This window comes from Prionailurus viverrinus, chromosome B4 (genome assembly GCF_022837055.1).
Source record: "Prionailurus viverrinus isolate Anna chromosome B4, UM_Priviv_1.0, whole genome shotgun sequence".
NCBI lineage: Eukaryota > Metazoa > Chordata > Mammalia > Carnivora > Felidae > Prionailurus > Prionailurus viverrinus.
This window is the reverse complement of record NC_062567.1, coordinates 114,222,867-114,241,992: the sequence shown is the minus strand read 5'-3', so window position 1 is coordinate 114,241,992 and position 19,126 is coordinate 114,222,867. Positions and strand designations below refer to the sequence as shown.

The following is a 19,126-nucleotide window of genomic DNA, read 5'->3' as shown; positions in this document are numbered from 1 at the left end:
GGACCAGACAGATTAAGAGATATTCAGAATATTCTACAGCATTCTACAGCAGCAGAATACACATTCTTTTGAAGTGCACATGGAGAATTCTCCAGAATGGATCATATATTTTGCCACAAAACAAACCTCAACAAATTCAAGAAAATCGAAGTCATAACATGCACTTTTTCTGACCACAGCACTATAAAATTAGAAGTCAACCATAAGAAAATATCTAGGAAGTCCACAAATACATGGAGGTTACATAACATGCCACTAAACAATGGAAGGGTCAACCAGGAAATAAAAGAAATAAAAAATACATGGAACCAAAAATGAAAACTCAATGCTTCAAAACTTGGGATGCGTCAAAAGTGGTTCTAAGAGGGAAGTTTATAGCAATACAGGCCTACCTCAAGAAATAAGAAAATATCAAATAAACAATCTGACCTTACACCTAAAGGAGCTAGAAAAAGAAGAACAAACAAAACCTGAAACGAGCAAGAGGAATGAAATAATTACCATTAGAGCAGAAATAAATGATACAGAAACCAGGAAAACAATGGACAATAGAATAGATCAATGAAACCAGGAGCTGGTTCTTTGGAAAAAGTCAATAAATTGATAAGACCTATCAAGAAAAAGAGAGAGCGGGGCACCTGGGTGGCTCAGTCAGTTAAGTGTCCAACTTTGGCTCAGGTCATGATGTCATGGTTCATGAGTTCAAGTCCCATGTTGGGCTCTGTGCTTACAGCTCAGAGCCTGGAGCCTGCTTCAGATTTCTGTGTCTTCCTCTCCCTCTGCCCCTCCTCTGCTCGTGCTCTCTCTCTCTCTCAAAAATAAACATTAAAAAAATTTTTTTTTAAAGAGAAGAAGGGAAAGGACCCAAATAAATAAAATTACAAGTGAGAGAGGAGAAATAACAATCAACACCACAGAAGTACAAACAATTATAAGAAAATATGAAAAACTATATGCCAAGAAATTGGACAATCTAGAAGAAATGGATAAATTCCTAGAAACATGTAACCTACCAAAACTGAAACAAAAAGAAATAGAAAATTTGAAGAGACTGATTACCAGCAAAGAAATTGAATCAGTGATAAAAAAAAAAAAAAAAGTCCCAACCTATGAAAATCCAAGACCAGATGTCTTCATAGGCAAATTCTACCAAACATTTAAAGAAGAATTAATACCTATTCTTCTCAAACTAGTCCAGAAAATAGAAAAAGAAGAAAAACTTTCAAATTCATTTATGAGGCAAGCATTACCATAAAGATACCACAGAGAGAGAGAGAGAGAGAGAGAGAGAGAGAGTGCTACAGGCCAACATCCCTGATGAATATAGATGCAAGAATCTTCAACAAAATACTAGCAAACTGAATCCAACAATACATTTTAAAAAGTCATTCACCATGATCAAGTGGGATTTATTCCTGGGTTTCAAGGGTGGTTCAATATTCACAAATCAATCAACGTGATACATCACATCAGTAAGAGAAAGGATAAGAAACATATGATCATTTCAGTAGATGCAGAAAAAGCATTTGACAAAGTACAATATCTATTCATGATAAAACCCCTCAATAAAGTAGGTTTAGAGGGACATATCTCAACATAATAAAGGCCATATATGAAAACCCACAGCTAACATCGTACTTCATAGGGAAAAACTGAGAGCTTTTCCTGTAAGGTCAGGAACATGACAAGGATGTCCACTCTCACCACTTTTACTCAATATAGTACCTGAAATCATAGCCACAGCAATCAGACAACAAATTGGAAAGAAGATGTCAAACTTTCACTATTTGCAGATGACACGATACTTTATATAGAAAACCCAGAAGACTCCACCAAAAAACTGCTAGAACCAATAAATGAATTCAGTGAAGTCATAGTAGTCAAAATCAATGTACAGAAATCTGTTGCTTTTCTACACACCAATAATAAAGCTGCCAAAAGAGAAACTTGGCAAACAATTCCATTTGCAATTATACCGAAGATAATAACATATTTAGGAATAAACCTAACCAAAGAGGTGAAAAGACTGTACCCTGAAAATGATAAAACACTGATAAAAGAAATTGAAGACAACACAAAGAAATGGAAAGACTTCCATGCTCATGGACTGGAAGAACAAATATACGTTAAAATGTCTATGCTACCCAAAGCAATCTACACATTTAATGCAGAATTAATTTTCACAGAACTACAACAAATCATGAAAATTAACAAATTAATTTTTTCACAGAACTACAACAAATCATCCTAAAATTGTATGGAACCACAAAAGACCCTGAATAGCGAGAGCAATCTTGAAAAAGAAAAGTAAAACCAGAGGCATCACAATTCCAGACTTCAAGTTATCCTACAAAGCTGTAATAATCAAAACAGTATGGTACTGGCACAAAAATAGACACATAGATCAATAGAACAGAATAAAAAACCTAGAAATAAACCCATAATTATATGGTCAATTAATCTTTGACAAAAGAAGAATGAATATACAATGGGAAAGAGAGTCTCTTCAATAAATGGTGTTAGGAAAACTGGACAGTAACATGGAAAAGAATGAAACTGGACCACTTTCTCACATCATACACAAAAATAAATTCAAAATGGATTAAAGACCTAAGTGTGAGACCTGAAACCATAAAAATCCTAGAAGAGAGCACAGGCAGTAACTTCTCTGGCATCAAATGTAGCAACTTTTTTTCTAAATAGGTCCCATGGGACAAGGGAAACAAATGCAAAAACAAACTATTAGGACTACATCAAAATAAAAAGCTTATGTACAGTGAAGGAAACAAGAACTCTAAAAGGCAATCTACAGAATGGGAGAAGATATTTGCAAATGACATATCCAATAAAGGATGAGTATCCAAAATATATAAAGAACTTATACAACTCAACTCCCCAAACACAAATAACCCAATTTGAAAATGGGCAAAAGATATTAACAGACATTTCTGCAAAGAAAACAAACAGATGGCAAATAAACACACGAAAAGATGCTCAACATCACTCATCATCAGGGAAATGCAAATCAAAATCACACTGAGATATCACTGCATACCTATCACAATGGTTAAAATCAACAGGTGTTGGTGAGGATGTGGTGAAAAAGGAACCCTCTGGCCCTGCTGGTGGGAATGCAAACTGGTGCAGCCATTCTGGAAAACAGTATGGAGGTTCCTCAAAAAGTTAAAAATAGAACTACCCTACTATCCAGCAATGGCACTACTGGGTATTTACCCCCCAAAATATAAAAACACTAATTCAGAGAGATACATGCACCCCTATGTTTATAGCAGTATTATTTACAATAGCCAAGATCTGGAAGCAGTCCAAGTGTCCACTGATAGAAGAATGGATAAAGAAGATGTGGCATATATATATATATATATATATATATATACAATGAAATATTCAGCCATAAAAAAGAATGAAATCTTGCCGTTTGCAATGATGTGGATGGAGCTAGAATGTAGTATGCTAAGTGAAATAAGTCAATCAGAGAAAGACAAATACCATATGATTTCACTCATATGTGGAATTTAAGAAACAAAACAAATGAGCAACGAGAAAAGAGAGAGACAAACCAAGAAACAGATTCTTAACCATAGAGAACAAACTGATGGTTACCAGATGGGGGAACGGGTGAAATAGGTGATGGGAATTAAGGGTGCACTCGTTGTGAAGAGCACCAAGTGATGTATGCAATTGTTGAATCACTATATTATACATCTGAAACTAAAATGACACCATATGTTAACTATACTGGAATTAAAATAAAAACTTAAAAAAAAAAAGGAAAGATGACTGTATGAGAAACAAGCATATTTCAAGCAGAAAGATTTCAAATAAATTTTTAATGTCTAAAAGAAAAAAAAATGAAGAGACAATCCACACAATGGGAGAAAATATTTGCAAATCATATATATCTGATAAGAGTCTAATATCTAGAATATATGAATAGGTCTTATGACTCAAAAATAAAAAGACAAATAACCTAACTTAAAAATTGGCAAGGTTTGAATACACATTTCTCTTAGGAAGATATGCAAATGGACAATTAGCACATGAAAAGATGCTCAACATCCTTAGTCACTAGGGAAATGCAAATCAAAACCACAATGAGATACCACTTCACACTCACTAGGATGACTATAATAAAAAAGATAGATAGTAATAAATGTTGACTAGGATATAGAGAAATTTGGAACACTAATACATGGCTGATGAGAATGTAAAATGCAGCTGCTGCTGCTGTGGAAGACAGTCTGGCAGTTCCTCAAAATGTTTAACATAGAGTTACCATATGACCCAGGAATTTGCTCCTCGGTGTATACCCAAGTGAATTGAAAACATATATCTACATAAAACTGTGGACATGAATATTCCTAGCAGCATTATTTATAATAGCCAAAAAGTGGAAACAACCCTAATATCCTTCAACTGATGAATAAACAAAATGTGGTTTATCTGTACAATGGAATATTACCTTATCAAAAATAGTGAAATTATGGAAGGAGCCCAAATGTTCAGACTGATAAATGGATAAAGAATGGATATATAATGGAATATTACTTAGCCCCAAAAAAGAATGAAATCTTACCATTTGCAATGATGTGGCTCGAGCTAGAGTATATTATGCCAAGTTAAATAAGTCATTCAGAGAAAGACAAATTTACGATTTCACTCATATGTGGAATTTAAGAAACAAAACAGATGAACATAGGAGAAAGGAAAAAAGAGAGGCAAACCATAAAAGAAACTCTAAACTATAGAGAACAAACTGAGTTGCTGGAGGGGAGGTGGGTAGGGGGATGGGCTAAATGGGTGATTAAGTGATAAATTACTAAATTCTACTCCTGAAACTAATATTACACTATATGTTAACTAACTAGAATTTAAATAAAAACATTAAACATAATAAGCAAACAAACAAATAAATACACACACACAAAGAAAGCTATGTATTTTTTTAAAAAGGAGTATTATTCAACCATAAAAAGGAATGAAGTACTGATGCTACAGCATGAATGAACCTTGAAAAGATGCTAAGTGAAAGAAGCAAGACCACGAAAGACCACATATTGCATTATGCCTTTTGTATGAAATGTCCAGAATAGGCATATCCATAAGGACAGTAATGGTTGCCAGGTGTCAGGGAGAAATGGGGAGTGACTGTTTAATGGGCATGAGGTTTATTTGGTGTGTGATGAAAATGCTCTGGAATTAGACGATGGTAATTACTGCACAACATTTTGATATACTAAAGACCACTGAATTGTATACTTTAAAAATGGTTAAAATGATAAATTTTATGTCACATGAATATAATTATAATAAGAAAAATTAATAGCTAAACACAAACGAAAAAAATCCATGGCTGGTTACATAGGAATTTTGCAGAATTTCTTTTAAAGTATTGGTCATTAAGCTGACTGTTTTTAAAAGCAATAGCTTTGAATGGGTGGGTATTAAAGAAAACTAATTCTTCTAAATGCTGTGGCTATCGTTTCTGGCCATATACAGATGATCACAGGTTTCTTTAATGACTCTGCATTCTGACAGAGTTGCCAAACAAGCATAATTTTTTTATATGAGAATACTCAATAATGAAACTACATTTTATAAGATTCACCTAGAAACAAGCACTTTTCCAATATGAAAAGAAGCATCTGAATGAATTAATTAATTCAACAGCAAAAGACTATGGAAGAAAACATGCTCTAGCAACTGGCTTCTTGTACAACAATCAGGGGCTCATTTATCTTAAACAAGTCAACTTTTGTAACACCCTCTGTACTGTATAGAATACTGAGTGACAGTCAAACAGAGCTGTCAAGAAAGAAGGAAAACAGTGGGAAATGTGAACTAGAGTGAATTAAATTAAAAAAAAAAGAAAAAAAAAAACTTTGTAAGAAAATGCAAAATAGTCTGTGACAAGGAATTTTCCTTTATATAACCAGAAGCTATGTGAACACATTGAGCAAGTGAACGTCAATGGGATGAAAAGTACTTATTAATCCCCCACAGCATTTCTAATAGAATTTACCTGGCCCCCAACTAATTATAAAAACCATCTAAATCCAAAAAGACATTGAATAAATCCTCACAAATCCTTCCTTCATTCTCATGTCAAACACTGCTTGACAGATAAGTTACTTACAAAATGAGTTCTACTAGTTTTGACCTTCACTTAATTTCCCAGGTTCTTGTCTCATAGTTATGTGTTAATAGTTTTAACAGCATATTAGAAGTTATTATTGTTAATTCCACCATCTTTTTCTAAAATTATTAAAATTAAATAGGTACTAAGAAATTGGAAGTGATATCCCTTTTCCCCTCAAAGAGTTTATCATGAGAAGTTATTTTAGGTGTTGGTGGGAAGGAAAAGAATCCTCATGATTACATCACTGTTCTAAGATGGAGCCTCTAATATTTTAGGACTGTCTTGGGAGTTCTGTCCCCTGTATTTTTTTTTATTTTATTATTATTTTTTTTAATTTACATCCAAATTAGTTAGCATATAGTGTTACAATGATTTCAGGAGTAGATTCCTTAGTGCCCCTTACCCGTTTAGCCCATCCCCCCTCCCACAACCCCCCCCCCCCCCCGTAACACTTGGTTTGTTCTCCATATTTATGAGTCTCTTCTGTTTTGTCCTCTGCCCATTTTTATATTATTTTTGGTTCCCTTCCCATATGTTCATCTGTTTTGTCTCTTAAAGTCCTCATATGAGTGAAGTCATATGATTTTTTTCTCTAATTTCACTTAGCATAATACCCTCCAGTTCCATCCATGTAGTTGCAAATGGCAAGATTTCATTCTTTTTGATTCTAAGTAATACTCCATTGTATAGATATACCACATCTTTATCCATTCATCCATCAATGGACATTTGGGCTCTTTCCATACTTTGGCTACTGTTGATAGTGCTGCTATAAACATGGGGGTGCATGTGTCCCTTCGAAACAGCACACCTGTATCGCGTGGATAAATGCCTAGTAGTGCAATTGCTGGGTCGTAGGGTAGTTCCATTTTTAGTTTTTTGAGGAACCTCCATACTGTTTTCCAGAGTGGCTGCACCACCTTGCATTCCCATCTGTTCCCTATCTTATCACTGATTTGCATTGTCACCTTGGGAAAGTTTCAGTGTATAAAGACAAGTGCAAAGTGAAGTTACAAAAACAAGACTTAACTAAGATCAAATGAAGAACAGAGATGAAGTGGCTCAAATGGCTATGTAACAACCATCCTAGAAACCTAATACAGTGACCAGATAGCAATTTGGCTTGAAAGAAATTTCAAATTACTTAGCTATACACTGATATAGTTTCTCATACAGTTTTATAGAAAACTCAAACTTTGCCTAAGGACAAGAAGTATAGCAAGAATCTAATAATATTTGCCAATCTTCTCTTGTTCTATATCTTACAGCTGAACAAATTGTGGCTGTTATAGAGAAGCTAATTTGATATTATAAGGCAAGAAAGCCTTAGATACACTGAAATAAATGTCTTAAAATCATAGTGTCTGACTTTATTGTCATTGTACACATGCAAATCTCAAACCAAATTATGCATATAATCTAGCTCTGTTCACTTATAGGATTTATCCAAATAAACATGTCTATTAGACATCATTTTTCAAAGCCCAGTAGTCAGAAGTAATTCTTAAAATCCATTGGAAACAGAGAATAAACAGTTCTATGCAATGAAGTAATGGTGGGGAAAAAATTGCATACGTACACAATAGAATGATCTTATCTAAATGTAATCTTCATAAGCCTCCTGGGCATCACAATATTTAGTTCAATGCTATTTGTAATTTTAAGGCAGAAATATTTATTACAGTCCCCAGAGGAAAGATAAAGTACCTGATGATACTGAAAAGAGGAAGCTAGTAGAATTAATCTTTTGAAAATATAAGACATTCAAAACCCATTTAGCTATACAAAGCAAGTTGAAATTCCACTTTTAGAAGTACATGCTTAAGCAGTCTTGACAGAAGAACTTGAGGATAGATGAACACATGTGGGATAAGAAATGGCAGTGTTAAAGGGTGAGTTTTTCAAAAGTGAAGCCATGACTCTCATACAGATATAAAATAAACATAGGTCAACAATTTTATTTAACTCATTAATTAATGAAGACGTTACAACTTGTTCAAAGGAAAATTCAAGGAACCATACATACAAAGACAAAGAATATTGAATATACTTACAAATAGATGCAAAGCATCTTTCTCAAAAGATGATACCTTTAAAGATGGGAGGCTTCTCCCAGAGGAATAGGACTAATAATCCACTAAAGGCCAGGACACCCATGAAATGACTCACTTTGAGTCCAAACCAGCCTCTGTCCTGAAGAGCTCTTAAGCCCCTGGAAATAAAGAAAAGTAGTCCCTATCCCTGGACTTGCAAAAAGAAGAGATTTTTCTCTTTGTTCTAGAAAAGCATTACTCAGAAAGGTGAGAGAATCCTACCTAAAATTACTCAAGGACCCAAAATTTAAACTAAAGTGCTCACTTACAACAAAACAAAACACTATTGTAACAATAGTACATTTTAAAACAATGGGAATATTTTAAGACCTTCTTTCACTTGGCTTTTAAAATGAGGTTACTTTATTAGCAATATTTTTAAATACAAAAGTGTTTTGCAATTTATTTGAAAGACCCAGATTATGCTTTTCTCTGCCCTGAAGCAGTTTCTGCATTCTTTTATGCAGATAGGTAGGTTTGGGGAGGTTGGTTTTTTTGTTGTTGTTGTTGTTGTTTTTGTTTTTTTGTTTTTTGGGTTTTTTTTGCTTTCTTTTGTCTTGGTACGTTGAAAGATAACCCACAAAACTTGATTTTTAGTTCTTAGTTCTAGCTGTAATACTATTTAAAAAGGATCTGCTGAACCACATCTTTGAGTAATCTTGGAATAAATGCCCATAATTTGGGGTACACAAAGTTGGTAGCATTTGGAAATTTTATGTGTCTTATATGTATGTTTCTGAATACTCCTGATTTTTTATGGTAAAGAGCATGCACAATGGCACAAATAAACTGCCACTTAGATATACAAATCACAGTTTGGGGGCTTATGGAATTTTGTACATGAAAAAATGGAAATAACCCAGCAACCTGAATCTCAAAATGTATCTGAATCAGGTTATGCAGTGTTCTCCTTCACCATTCTCCATAACCTAAATTAATACTGACCATAAAAACCATCACACTATGTGTTATTACTATCCCTACCACATCACATCTAATAGAGTAAATAACATAAAAGAGGTGCTATCCACAAAGAGCAAATGTTTAATTAGACTTCATTTACATTCCTGTTATCATCTCCATTTGTAAATTTATTCACTGGAGTTTGATAAGTAAAACTTGCAGTGGCCCAGAGATGCCCCTAGGAGGCATCAGAATTTTCAGTGCTCAGATAGGTTTTACATTGAACCAAGGAGATTTTAAAAGTATTCTCCATCTCAACGTACCCTAAACTTTTTCAAGCCAGGTGAGGGAAATGGGGGGCCAATCTTCCTGTATTCCCCTATCTCCAAAACTGTGAGGCTTCTCCCAGAGGAATAGGACTAATAATCCACTCAAGGCCAGAACACCCATGAAATGGCTCACTTTGAGTCCAAAACAGCTTCTGTCCTGAAGAGCTCTTCAAGGACAAATTGATTTGGAACACAGCTATTTTATTTTATGTTTTTAATTTTTTTTAACATTTATTTATTTTTGAGAGACAGAGAGAGAAAGAGCATGAGCAGGGGAGGGGCAGAGAGAATGGAAGACACAGACTCTGAAGCAGGCTCCAGGCTCTGAGCTGTCAGCACAGAGCCTGTTGCGGGGCTCAAACTCACAAACAGCAAGTTCACGACCAGAGCTGAAGTCGGACACCGACTGAGCCACCCAGGCGCGCCCTGGAACACAGCTATTTTATTTAGGTAACACCCTCAAGGGACTTGGCCAAAGCAGATCTCTCAAAATCCTATTCCCCAGGGTTTTATCCTAGCATAGGTTAGGGATTAAGATGAAGACTCATAACGGACTGCCAGAATTCAAATACAACAGCTCCACCACTTCCTGGCTTTTGTAACCTTAGGCAAGTCATCTAAACTCTTCAAACTTCAGTTTCCTTTGTGAAATGGCAATGATAATTGTACTCACCTTATAGGGTTCTTGTGTACATCCATTGAGTTAATGCTTATATAATGAACCAGAGCAGTGCCCAGTACATAGTGCTACTCAATATTAGCTTCTACTACTACTATTGTTATTATCTTGTTATTATTTATCCTCCTCATCATTATTGTTATTATCTTCCACTACTACTATTGTTGTTATTATCTTGTTATTATTTATCCTCATCATCATTATTGTTATTACTCTCCATGAATGACCCATGTTCCTTAAGCTTACAAATCTCCCAGAGCAACTATTGATGACTACTAGTGATAAAAACATATTTACGAACATGCCTTGCCCAGTTGTGAACTACCATATACCTTATAGGAAGCACTCTAGACAAACCTGAATGTGTTTCAATCCTACTCTACACAAAATACTGTTTTGTGACAAACAACTGAAAATATCCCGTTCCCACTTTAAATGTTTTTTTTTTAATGTTTATTTTTTTGAGGGGGGGGAGAGAGAGAGAGAGAGAGAAAGAGAGACAGAGAAAGAGTGGGGGGAGGGGCAGAGAGAGAGGGAGACACAGGATCTGAAGCAGGCTTCAGGCTCTGAGCTGTCAGCACAGATTATGACCTGAGCTGAAGCCGAAAGCTTAACTGACTGAGCAACCCAGGTGCCCCTTCCCATTCCTACTTTAAATGCATAATTGGTACCCTGCTTTTCTTGGCAAGTTTATGAAATGGAAGTAAATTCAATAACTAAGGTTCTCAATGTGCCCTTAAAATATATTTCCTGAATGGAAAAAATTAACACATATTTATTGAAAACATATTCTATGCCAGTTACTAGAGATTCAAAGAAATTTAACCCACTGGTTCTTTTCCTGCAAGGGCTTACAATCTAGTGGAGAGAGGCAGATAAACACATGATTACCATGCAGTGTACTAAATGCAATTTTCTTGCGAAATTACATTGGCTCCATTCATGCTTTTTTCCAGTTCTATCAGCCAGAACAAGATTCTTGGCAAGATAGTGAATATAGGCATAGTTTGTCTTTAGCTCCTTCCCTTAAGACATTCCCTTTCTCTCCATCAGGAAGCCAGTTCGTTCTCTATCTAGGCAACTCTGAGTCCAGTTCTGGGATTGAGAACCAATGGTTATAATCCCAGCTGATATGTTTGTTACTAATACTTAAGGATTTGCCCCTTCTGAGCATAAGTACATGGTTATGGGCTCCTGGACCTACAACCCCATTTAAAAGCTAAGAATTGCAGGCAACTGACTAACTGAAAAGAGAGAAGTCTCAAAGTACTGGCCAATTTTCATTCTTTAAACATATTTTTTTCTGCTCTATACCTATCTTTATTTTGTTACCCATACTTTCTCACAAGAGCTGTTTTCTCTAGTGTCCAACTTCGGACCAATGAATAGATTGTACAACTTTTTCTTTTTTTTTTTTTGTATTTTTTTTTTCAATATATGAAATTTATTGTCAAATTGGTTTCCATACAACACCCAGTGCTCATCCCAAAAGGTGCCCTTGTAAAACTTTTTCAATTCGTTGCATTCTTGCTATATGTATTATTGGGCAAGGGTTTGGAACCAGCCTTCAACCTCTTTTGCCCGATTCTGACAGAATGTTTCAAGCCCCCTTTTCCACCAAATTCAATTATTATGCTTCATATTCACCATAGAACTCCCACATCTTCTGTTAAATTAAAACATGCAAACCTTTAATGGGGAAAAGGAATATTTTATTTGTTAATGAAAAGACATGTTTCCTGACAATACTCTCTATTCAAAGGTTTGTGCTGTAGCATTGTTGCCCATGTTTTTGTCCTGTATTAGAGGAGCAGGTTCTAACAGGCTAGCCCATTATTAGAATTTATCTCTTTTCATGCATAAGAAGTTCATTCTTTTCAAAGTTAATCCTTTTCTTTAAAAGGGACATACTATCTCTTTATAAATTAATCAGTTTTTGCCTTCACATTTTGTCTTAAATTGTTGCATAGCATTATTCCACTTCTAAATCATTTGTCATAGCTAAATGGAGTTCCATGAATTGCTGCAGCTGCCTTTAAGTGGGCATTTTCCTTTGGTTCATAGAGTAGGCACTGTTTGCATTCTCTTTTCACAAACATTTTTTAAAGTTCCAATGACAGTATAATAGAAGACTCATTTTTCCATCAAAATTCAAAACTGAATGGTAAAAATGAAAATAAAATCATGTATATGTAAACAATAATGGCACAATAGCACAAGGAAATTACTTAATTTATGAAATTCAAGAATTTCTGAATACTTAGCTGTAAAGTCTCCTCCCCTCCCCCCCACTAACTTTCATTGTAATTTTTAGCAGGACACGAACAACAGCTGTTCCTTTCTTTCTTGGAAAGCAGTTGGGAAGCAAATTTTATCAGGCATTCCTAAAAGAATTCAATTAATATGAGTCCTCTAAAGAATTAACCAGATTGATTTTTTGCTTTGGTAATTTCCATTATGGTGAATGTCTGTAGTAAGCATCACTAGATGATGAAATATATCTTTATTTAAAAGGCAGGAGCTAGGATGATATTTAGTCTATGATATCTTTAGTCACAAGCAATGGGGGAAATGAGGCAGGGGAGGAGAACAGGAGGAGAAAAATAAAAAAGAACAGAATTTATGTTAGCTTAGGTATAGTCAGTATCAACAAATGAAAGTCTGTCTTCAGAGATTATTAACATTTATTTACCTTTTCCTTTGTGTCACAAGAAGTGCTGCAGGAATGAAGACATACATACTTTCTTTGCTCTTCCTTGTTTGGTTTTCAGATGATCTGGAAATGTTCTGCATTGGTGAGAATATAAGACCCAGCCACATGAGTCTTCTTTAGTAGTTCAGTATTCTGAACACAGAGAAGCAGGCCTTAAAATCACAGAACCCATGGGGCGCCTGGGTGGCTCAGTCGGTTAAGCGTCCGACTTCAGCTCAGGTCACGATCTCGCTGTCTGTGATGAGTTCGAGCCCCGCGTTGGGCTCTGGGCTGATGGCTCAGAGCTCAGAGCCTGGAGCCTGCTTCTCATTCTGTGTCTCCCTCTCTCTCTGACCCTCCCCCGTTCATGCTCTGTCTCTCTCTGTCTCAAAAATAAATAAACGTTAAAAAAAAAATTAAAAAAAAAAAAATCATAGAACCCTTAGTCTGGTAGGACCCTAAAAGTTGCCTAAGGCAATCTCCCATCTAATGTTTAAATGTTTTACGACATCTTGATAAGTGATGGTCCAGCCTATTTGCCTGACACTACCAGTCATCCAATTCTCACAACCTCTTGCTGTGGCCAACTTCCTCAATTCCATGGCTGCAGACTACTAGAAGGCTTTCTGCCTCAAAAGCAACAATGAAGAAGCAGCTTTTCTAAGCAAGACTATCTGTGTTATAGGGATGGATTTGAAAGATAATAATTTCCTCATTTTGCCCCCACCCAGATTCCTATATTTTGAGCCTCAAATATGTAGAAACTGTATTTTCTCTCCTTATCTTTTTGGCTCTACTATATATTTGTCACTGAAGTGCATAGCTACAAATGAGCATTCTGTTCCAATAATTGCTCAAATTACTGGTTCAAAGTTTGCATGAGTCCTTCCCTATAAGTATGCTAAAAATTACTTGCAAATAGATTAATATTAGTAACAAATAAGTAACATTAGATACAAGTAGGAAATTTTTTAATGTTTATTTTCTTTAAGAGAGAGAGAACATGAGGAAGGGGCAGAGAGAGAAGGAGAGAAAGAACCCCAAGCAGGCTCCGCACTAACAGTGGGGCTCGATCCTTGGGATCATAACCTGAGCTGAAATAAAGAGTTGGATGCTTAACTGACTGAACCACCCAGGCATCCCAGTAGGAAAAATTTTGACATTAATAGAATAAAGTACTTAGTATAAGGGAGGAAGTTATGAAATGCATAGAATATCCAAAATGCCAAGGAATATTTCTTATATAATTAGGAGTTATAAATTTATTAAAGTCAATTTCTCCTTTTCCAATTAGACAGCCAGACATCACTCTTCTTCAACTAAACCTTAAGTACATAATCCCATTTTCCTGCCCTTTATCTAATTCATGTTTGTGACCAAACAAGAGCCATGTTTAACTTGTTACTAAAGATTCCTTTTTGGTTTTTTTCTTTTCTTTCAATAAAGACCTAGTTTTACTTGCACATTTTTCACAAGCATCAAATAGTGGGTGATCTTTCAAGCTTGAACAGTAACAGTTGTATTGCTGAGGAAGGACTTCTTGTTTCAGATGGTCTAGGTAATGATTTACAGCTATTTTTGGTAATTCTCAAAATGACAGCTCCTTGAATTTTTCTGTGTGCAGAAAAATTTGCTAAGCTGGCATTTTTCAGACCCTGGGAGGTTCATCCCAATTCTCAGCATGTGGGAGCAAGGGAATGCTCTGAAATCCTTACTCCAGAGGGAATTGACCTGCCCCCATTATCTTGTAATACATGTGAATGTTTGATGAGGTTTCCCTATATGTCTGTGGCCTCCTGAGGCCTGGAATTTGTGGGCCAGGGCTAACCTATCAGCTGGGTGAAATTACTTATAAGTCTGGGGCATTCCAAGATCAAACCTGATAAATTGACCTATAATGATAGTTTGGTTCCTCCAAAGAAAATGAACAATACTTTGTAGTATCTATCTTTATATAGTACTTAGTAAGTGGTTGTTTAAAAGTAGAAAGGATGCTAAAAAGCAATAATATAAGAATTAACAACCTTGAAAAATTTTGAACATTATCAGAAAAGATATGTGAGTTGTGAGTGCCACTGACTGTTGGAAAGCATAAGCTGGGGTAAAAAAATATACAGTAAAACCTTGGATTGTGAGTAACTTGTTTTGTGAGTGTTCTGCAAGAGGAGCAAACATTTCTAAGAAATTTTAACTTGATAAACGAGCAATGTCTTGCAGTATGAGTAGTACATGATGCCGAACATCACATGATCACAACTGAGCCAATGGTTCTTGAAAGTTGCTCTGATATACAAGTTCTTTGGATTACAAGCATGTTTCTGGAACGAATTATGCTCTCAAACCAAGGTTTTACTGTATATATATGTATAAAATGACTATATATATATATATGTATATATATATATATATACGTATATATATATATATATATATATATATATATATATACGTATATATACACACACACACACACACACACACACACACACTATAAGAAATAGTAAAAGAGGAAGGGGAAGAAAGAACACAACAGATAAGAATGAGGTAGAAAGGTTTTTTTTTAAAGAAGAAAAGAAGTGTATTTAATATACCTTTTAATCATTTCCTTACACAAAAATTTTCATAGATCTTCAGTACCTACAGAGTAAATTCCAGCATCCTAAGCTAATATTTAATGTGCTTCATGATCTATATAGAACCAATCCCCCAACACATGCCCTCTTTATTTACTGACTTTTTTTCTAGAATATTCCTTTGGGATTCTTATCTTCTTGTCCTTGTCTCTAAGGAAAATCCTATGTGTTCTTTAAGACACAGCCTCAAGGACTAAGAAGTTTTACGCATTTGTTGATGTTGGTCTTTACCATATTTATGTTAGTTAGACTTAACATTTTCTAAAATGCCCCCCTCAGATAGTACTCCATATAACAGCAGTGGTGAATTAGGGATGGTTTATTCTAGGAATTCTGACTCTAATGCCATTAAATATTTGTATCCTAGATGTTTTGTGTGTAGTATTTTTTAAAAATAGGTTATAGAACTTAGGGAGTTAATTATAAAACTACTCTTCTCGTTATTTTCATTATGCTACCGACTTCTGCCAGCTATATATCTTCACTTTACCAAACTCTTCAACTTTGAGAGATTTTTCTTTCTCAGTTTTTCCAAAGACTCCATTTTGCTTGAAATCAACATCTAGCACAAGTAAACAAAGAACTGTCCAGGTTTACCTAGAGCCTTTAGAGAATCTTACCACACCAAAGTTATATAATAAAGAGTTTCTGTTTTTCATCATACTAAGGAAGGTTGAATTTAAAAGATTTAATAAAAACAGTAAGACTGGAGGATTTCTATCAGAATATATGAAAAACCAGATTTCCAAGAGCTAGGATAAAAAGACCACACTCTTATAGAGCAGTAAAAATTGAATTCCTACAGATTCCAAATTGAAGTGCAAATTTGTCTTTAGAATTTACCTGAATGTGTGAATGGAGATGTATCTTACAACTCCATGGAACTTCACATGTAAACAGCTCCTAGCAGAGATAGTCACAAAGAGAAGCCCAAGAAAATAGGTGACTGTAACTCAGCTCACATTGGGCTTTCCAGTACCCAAATCAGTAAATTGAATCTATAACACTAGTTCCATTTCTATAAGGAAAATCAACAAAAATTTTTGCATCATCATACTCTAAAGAGCTAATCCCACCCTCTTAAAAAAAAGTTATATATTCTTTAATTAATCCCTAAGAACTAAAAGAGCAGCTATAATTAATTTTCATTAACTAAAAAAACTTACATTATAATACAAAGAAATGAAATTTAGCAAGATGGCCATCAAAATCATTATTTATTAAATTTTCCAGACTATAACACGTAGGTTTCATACAGATCATTCACAAGGAGTCTTCAGTCCTCCATGCCTATATAATTCCTTGAACTTTTTGTGAGCATAATGTCTGTAGTAATCATATCACACACTTGGATAATGCATAATCCAGAATGCCTCTACCAGTGAAGAGGCACTAAGAGAATTAAAAGACAAAGGGGCTCCTGGGTAAGAAAACACAACTTACTCTAGGGTTAAATTAGGTCAGGCATAGTTCATCAATGTATTGGTGTAGCTATTTCCAGATTTGTTGAACTCTAGGGACTCATTTTGATTCTGCCCACCCCAAGTACATGTCATTTCATGTAATTTTTAGTAGTTGCTTTATCATTGCCATCAAAATATTTTAGCTGTACTGAAATAAACTTTGTTCAGAGATTCTCCGTAGCCTCCTAGCACCACAACTTGATTCATTTTGTTTCCTCTTCCTGGAAAGTCTCTTCCCTTCTGCCTGTCAGAAATACTGCCCATGTTTAAGGACCAGCTTAAAATTCAACCCCCTTCTAAAGCCCCCACAACTGCTAATCTCTGATGACTTCTGCATCTTTTAAATTCTCACATCATTTTGTTTTCTTAGGTATTTATTGTCTTATTTATCTATAATATTTTTATATGTAAATATTTTATCCACCTACATTACACTATTCTGAAACACAAATTATGTTTTGTAATGCTTTGTGTACCAAACATTGCCTAACATATTGCCTATTTTGGTAGTTATATTTGTTGACTGGTTGGTATAATTTATTACTTTCATTCTAATTTACCTTTTCTACTGTTTCTCAAGAAAAAAAACCCATATAGATCCAAATTTGGAAACCCCATTCTGAGCTACTTTACAAAACTCTCATTTGTACAGTCATGACATCACATGTCAGTAAGTGCATGTTGGTACTAGAATTCATGGCAACAGTTACTAGGGAGTATTCAAAATGATCCAAGATATTAATTTTTAGAAATTATTGGTGAGATTATACAAAAAATATTAAAATTCTCATAAAACTCTCAGATCCTAAAGAATTCTACTAAAGTATTCCTCCCTGTGAGAAACACTATTTTAATAAATCCTCGACTACTCTGAATTGTAGGATGAAAAGAAAATTTTATGGTAATTATGACAAAATATATTCAAAGTCTTAAACAACTATATATATACACACACACACACACACACACACACACACACACACATATATATATGTCTGTTTTTTCATAAAGTTTTTTATTTTATTTATTTATTTTTATTTTAGAGAGAGAGAGCACACAAATGGGAGAGATGAGCAGAGGGAGAGAGAGTCCTAAACAGGCTCCACACTCAGCGTGGGGCCCAACTCAGGGCTCAATCCCACAATCCTGGGATCATGACCTGAGCTGAAATCAAGAGTCAGACACTCAACTGACTGAGCCACCCAGCTGCCTCAAAAATATATACATTTTTGATTGATCAATTTTACTTCTAGAAAACACATTCCAAACAAAGATGTACACAAATAGTTAGCTACAAGGATATTCATTATAGAATTAAAATATATGTAAAAATAATTAAAAACCTAATTAACCAAAAATAGGTGATTGGTAAAATAAGTTGTACACCATACAAGGGAGCCATTAAAATGTGTGTTGTACAAGAATATTTAATGAAATGGAAAGATGATGTCAATATATTGTTATATGAAAAAAGAATTATATAATTATATTTTAAAGCACTAGAAATATAAACTTCAAATGTCGATTATGATTATGATATGAGATAATCATATTTACAGATTTCCAAATTTTCTATAGTGAGGATGTAGTACTCTTGTGTAAAGAATTTTAAAAATGTTAAGGCATTAAAAATTTAAATAAATATCTAGCCAGTACCTAAGAATTGCTCATTAGGGTCACATAATTTACAGCCAAGAAAAATATATTATGTAACCTTTTGAATTAATCACAAGACAAACTAAAGAAAGGATCTCCCACCTTGATGGCTTTTTTAGGGAAGTGTATGAATATCATATTGCTAAAGCCAACCAATGAGATAAGACTATGGGAAGAATATTCCTTCCCAGCATTGTTTGTGCCTCACAGCTCTTATTTATTTTTGTTTGTAGGTCCATGGGAAGTGTATGTGTAAGCACAACACAGCAGGCACCCACTGCCAACACTGTGCACCATTATACAATGACCGCCCCTGGGAGGCAGCTGATGGCAAAACAGGATCTCCTAAAGAGTGCAGAAGTGAGTACCAAGCCCACAAGACTAAAAGCCTTCTTTGTAAAGTAAACTTATCTCTGGACTCCTTGGTCTCTAGAAATACAATATAAAGTGGTAGATGACAGGCACTGTAACCTACACAAATATAGCCCATATCACTGCCCACTAAAACCTCCACCATT

General features: G+C 34.8%; 1 protein-coding gene across 3 annotated transcripts in view; it reads left to right on the top strand.

The window, feature by feature from the left end:
• Positions 1 to 19,126, top strand: part of NTN4 (netrin 4) — a 123,947-nt gene that overhangs the window by 64,098 nt on the left and 40,723 nt on the right. For all 3 annotated transcript variants that reach the window (XM_047867017.1, XM_047867016.1, XM_047867015.1), the window contains exon 4: positions 18,842 to 18,968. In XM_047867017.1, the coding sequence (XP_047722973.1) occupies positions 18,842 to 18,968 (127 nt within the window). The remainder of the gene's footprint in view (positions 1 to 18,841; positions 18,969 to 19,126) is intronic.